The sequence below is a fragment of the Asparagus officinalis genome, chromosome 2, assembly GCF_001876935.1.
Source record: "Asparagus officinalis chromosome 2, Aspof.V1, whole genome shotgun sequence".
Lineage (NCBI taxonomy): Eukaryota > Viridiplantae > Streptophyta > Magnoliopsida > Asparagales > Asparagaceae > Asparagus > Asparagus officinalis.
This window is the reverse complement of record NC_033795.1, coordinates 3,148,063-3,153,419: the sequence shown is the minus strand read 5'-3', so window position 1 is coordinate 3,153,419 and position 5,357 is coordinate 3,148,063. Positions and strand designations below refer to the sequence as shown.

General features: G+C 38.8%; 1 protein-coding gene across 2 annotated transcripts; it reads right to left on the bottom strand.

Moving 5' to 3' along the window:
- Positions 1-4,717, bottom strand: LOC109829929 (ankyrin repeat-containing protein At5g02620-like). Of its 2 annotated transcripts, none has more exons than XM_020397027.1 (4): positions 4,566-4,717; positions 4,058-4,419; positions 2,658-3,067; positions 1-1,036 (listed from the first exon to the last, which is right to left on the bottom strand). In XM_020397027.1, the coding sequence occupies exons 2-4, from the start codon at positions 4,389-4,391 to the stop codon at positions 176-178; spliced, it is 1,605 nt and encodes a 534-aa protein (XP_020252616.1). In that variant the 5' UTR covers positions 4,392-4,419; positions 4,566-4,717; the 3' UTR covers positions 1-175. The 2 variants fall into 2 exon arrangements, with proteins under 2 accessions (XP_020252616.1, XP_020252617.1); XM_020397028.1 differs by having other exon boundaries at positions 4,058-4,413.

Genomic DNA, 5,357 nt, shown 5'->3' with positions numbered 1-5,357 from the left:
TTAAAGAAGAGATCATTCCTCCTCCTCATTCAAATCTCAAATACAATACTTCAGGACATCATATTCTCTGTTACTCCTGAATTATCATCCCTTTTGGAACTTACCCGTTCCAGATGTACAATAAGTAATTACAACTTCGGTATAGAATAGCACGAAAAGGCTTGAATTTTTCAACTCATATCGCATAAAGCTTATTGTTCTCAGTACGTAACAACTCCACATCTGAAACTCCAGTCAAAGACCATGACCAAGACCTACTTAACGATGATTTCTTAATGCTTCTAATCTTTTTAGCCTCCACTCTGTGCATAATCACCCAATAACACATGGTTCCTATAGTTGCTGCAAGAATCACAGTCCCCAGAATCGCAACTCCAATCGCAAGCCATATCTGACTATGTCCGACAACGATAAAAGATAGAACTAGAAATGCAACCGACATAAGGACACAAGCAAGCCACATTAACTTATTGATAATCGCCATCATCTGCTTCTTTGCCTTGCTCTCCACAACCACCACCGAAGTTTGTACAACAACAACAGCAAGAGATATGAAGAGTGCCACCGAATCAGATATAAGGAAGATCATGAAAGACGTCTGAGGCGCAATATAAGCTTCCCCTAAAGTGAACCCAGGAGTATCAGAATCAACATATTGGCCAGGAACAGTGAAAATGGCAGCAAATGCAACGCTTGCGATGAGGACAGCTACGACTGTGGTTGAGTTTATTGCGTTGTTTAGGCCCTCGGCATGGAGTTTCCGGAGCCTTTTTGCGATACCCTGGACTCGTTTCCTCGTTTGCCGTGTGTGTTCGAGTTGGGAGTGGACCCCGTGTTTTATGTCACTTACGTTTTCCTTTAATTCTCGTGCAGGGTTTAATGGCTTGATTGTCCTCCCACTCTGGACGCCATGTGCATTTAGTATAGTAAGGATTTCTGAGTTTCCAGATCGTTCGGCAGTGTCAAGAGCTGTCTCTCCTGATTTATTGACGGCATTTTTATCAGTCTCCTTAAGTTCTAGTAGTCTCTTCACAACCTGCATCAGAGTTCCTTTCTTCAGAAGAAGTAGTTATAGTAGTTTTCATGAAAATATTGTCGTATTAAGTGGTAATATCCTCGAAAGTAAAGTTGTGGAAGTTATGTCATAACACATAAAACCATGATGAATGACCAATTCTACTGCAAGCACTCTGTATTATCATGAACAGAAGAATTCAAGGAAATGTGATTAGCTACTTGATAAATATTCATTCTGAAGTTCATTCTGAATTCTGGATAACGTATACCGATATGCAAGTATGTGGTGTCAGGCGCCTAATATTCCAAACCCATCGAAAGAAGCAGCAGCCACAGCACCGAAAGTGCACAGCCACAAATGTTGAAAAGAGGAAAAGAAAACAAAAGGGCGGGCCCCACAACATAGTAATTTATTATTATTTTATTATGCATAGTATTTTTCAAAATCCTATAAATAGGCTCCAAATCCTTAAGGAAATCTCATCCCAGAAACAACTTCTTATATAGAAGAGTGTGAGAGAAAAAAATAGAGATAGTATCTTCTTAGAAAGAGAGATTGTAACTCCAGAGTTTTCTCCTCATAATAAATTCTTCTATCATTGCCCGTGGACGTAGGCAATCAAGTGCCGAACCACGTAAATCTGTGTGTCTAACATTTTATCTCTACTTTTGCTTTATTATTGCTGCGACCCTGTTCTATTGGGCCCCGGGTTTGTCCCAACAAATGGTATCAGAGCATACGATAAGTAGATATATACAAGTACCCTAAGTTGGTTCTGATACCACTTGTTGGGACAAACCCGGGGCCCAATAGAGCAGGATCGCAGCAATAGTAGAGCAAAAATAGAGATAAAATATTGAAAAGACACACAGATTTACGTGGTTCGGCACTTGATTGCCTACGTCCACGGGCAAGGATAGAAGAATTCACTATGAGGAGAAAACTCTGGAGTTACAATCTTTCTTTCTAAGGAGATACTCTCTCTATTTTTTCTCTCACACCTCTTCTATATAAGAAGAAGTTTCTGGGAGAGATTGTCAGGCGCCTAATATTCCAAACCCACCGAAAGAAGCAGCAGCCACAGCACCGAAAGTGCACAGCCACAAATGTTGAAAAGAGGAAAAGAAAACAAAAGGGCGGGCCCCACAGCATAGTAATTTATTATTATTTTATTATGCATAGTGTTTTTCAAAATCCTATAAATAGGTTCCAAATCCTTAAGGAAATCTCATCCCAGAAACTTCTTATATAGAAGAGTGTGAGAGAAAAAAAATAGAAAGAGTATCTCCTTAGAAAGAGAGATTGTAACTCCAGAGTTTTCTCCTCATAGTGAATTCTTCTATCCTTGTCCGTGGACGTAGACAATCAAGTGCCGAACCATGTAAATCTGTGTGTCCAATATTTTATCTCTACTTTTACTCTACTATTGCTGCGACCCTGCTCTATTGAGCCCCGGGTTTGTCCCAACATGTGGTAGCTGTTCTCCAGTAGAGAATTATTCAAGGAACAAAAGCAACGTTCCTCTTATTCTAGTCATGAAGTATAGAACAAAGAGTTAAAATTTTAGAAAAGAAATGCAAGCTCAACAAAAAAGAGTTCTTCTTGTTTAAGAGGGAAGACAAAATAAAAAAATCATCACCTGAGAGCGACACTTTCTAGCTGCTATATGCAATGCCGTAGTCCCCTTAGAGTCTGCCAAGTTGACCAAAGAATTCTCACACTTGAGCAGCTCCTCAACGACCTCAAGATTATGCCCCTTAACTGCCATATGAAGTGCACTCTGTCCTTTCTTATCATTTCTTAACAAGAGTCCAGGCTCTTTGTGTATAAGAGCTTTCACAACTTCAAGGTGCCCGTTCCTCGAGGCAGAATGCAGTGCAGTTTTACCGTTGCTCCTCGCAATCTTTGCTAAAGTTGAATCAGCTTTGAATAGGAGATTTACAATCTCAACATGACCTTGTGCTGCAGCAGTGTGTAATGCTGTGGTGTTCGATAAGTCGACGGTCATGGCAAGTTCCGGAAGGGGCTTCAGAAGTTCCTTTAAAACATCTGGTTAATTCAAAACATATGGTTACTTCATCAGTTCAAAGACTTTATCTTAATCGATGAAATCAAGGTATTGGCTAACAAGATAGATCTGAACACTAGACTTATACAGATGATTGCATAGGACCACACCATAGTGTCACAATGGCATTCACGTCTGACTCATATTCAAATTGCTACTCAAATCCCTAAGAATTATGCGGAGATGCAATATATATGAGATGCCAAGATAAAATGCCCGTAGTAAATAGTTGAACTAAAAAAATACTGATAAGTGCTTCGAGAAAGAATACATGCGAACAATAATAAATCATTTTAAACTTCAAGAGAGTTATGCTGCATATATGATGCATATGCAAATCTTAACGGAATATTTCCCTTTAGCTTCACACCATTTCTCCAGAATTCTCCTATGCTTCCGGCATCAAATGGTTTTCTATTAACAGTAATTCACATCAAGATGGTCTATGGTAAATAAAAATAAAAAAGTGGTGAAGTCTTGAAAGGAACCTAATAAATTTAGCATATGCAGGATTGTCCAATTATCACTATAAATTGCTCATATAATTATGATGGTCAGATGATATTCAAACATTTTCTGATAATGGACACTCAAGAAGCATCTAGTTAATATAAATATCAATCTCTAACTAAAAAGACTAACGAGAGAAATAACAATCGACTAACTTGGTAGGTTAGGCTATGATCGACTAAAATAGTGTAAGAAAATGGTCTGAAATCATCTCCTATAATTCCTAACTTCCTATATCGAGCCAGAAGTATGATTCTAACTACATTACGCAGAAGAAAACTAGTAAATTAGAGATTTATGCTGACGGAAATCATAGAAGCACACTGTTCTTTTACTGAAAAAAATCCAATAACATACACATATCATAAATTGATCAAAACTACACAATTTCTATCAAGAAATACAAAATTTCTACTAAAACTACAACATGTAAGAATCATGGGATCTGCACAAGTCAATACCTGAATCCCCTTGCTTCGCCGCTATATGAAACGCATCATACCCATTCTTCGCCTTAATTCCGGCACTCTCAAGGCTACAACACTTAACCATTTCCTTCACTATATCAACGTCTCCATGCTCACAAGCAACATAGAGAGCAGTCTCCCCTGCTTGGTTCTGCTTACTCAGCAAACCCTTCAACTTCTCCTCATCATTTTCCAATAAAATCTTTTTTACTTCAGCCAAATTCCCAGCTCTAGCTGCTGAATGAAGAGGAGTGTCATCTCTCTTTCCAGTTAATTGCTTTGCCATCTTCTTCCCATTAGAACTCTGATCCCCAATTGACGACGCCATTGATTTAGCAGAGAAATTATAACTGAAACTATCAAGAATCAAACTTTAAGGTTACTGAGACTGAGAAGAGAAAACCCATATATGAAAGCTAGGAACAAGATTAATTGCTCATATGGATTTCAAAAATTTCTCAAAAAAAAAAAAATGAAATTGGGTGTTTAGAGATCAAAATACCTTCCCCTCCGAGCTAAACCGAAGACCCAGAATCAAGGGACAACCGGAGAACTAAGAATTCGTTAAGAGCCCAATATTTATTTATGACTGAAATTTCGTTTAAAAATTAAATATGAGAGAGAGTGAGAGAGAGAGAGATTTGAGCAGAGGACTTGCTGAGGGAAAGGAGTCGTAAATAAAAATTAAACACAGAATTGAGATCCTCTCAATTCATAAACACACGTGTAGTGGGGACCACTTCCCACTTTGGATTCAGTTCACCTCTGCGACGTGGCCTTTCCACAAATACTGTTATTTTCCTCGTGATAAATGATGGAAATTGGCGGCCGCTTTGACCTTTGACCGCATCTGATAATATTATATTGGCTGTCTGGTATAGCTTATCAAAAGGACAAATTTTGAAAAACAAGACCTTTCCAAACGTACTTATCAAAAACGACATGTTTGAAACTTATTTGTCAAAAGCGACTCAGTTTCAGTCAGTTGGCTAAAACATAGTCGTTTTTGGTAAAAAAAAATACCAAACTTCACGGGACTTCAAATCCTCTGAAGTTTTTTACATAACAAAATTTTACGGGACTTGAAGTCCGGTGAAGTTTGGTATTTTTTCCCCAAAAACGACCCAGTTTTAGCTGTGAAGCATGTGCTTGTGGGGGGGCCATGAAGTCAGCAAGGACGCGTGAAAAGATGCCTTGAAGAGAAGTCCAGCGGGCCACGATGTTGAGCAGCTAAAGACACGGTTTCTCGTGTTCTCGTGGGGGCCACGTGAAGAGATGTTTACGCTGCATGTTG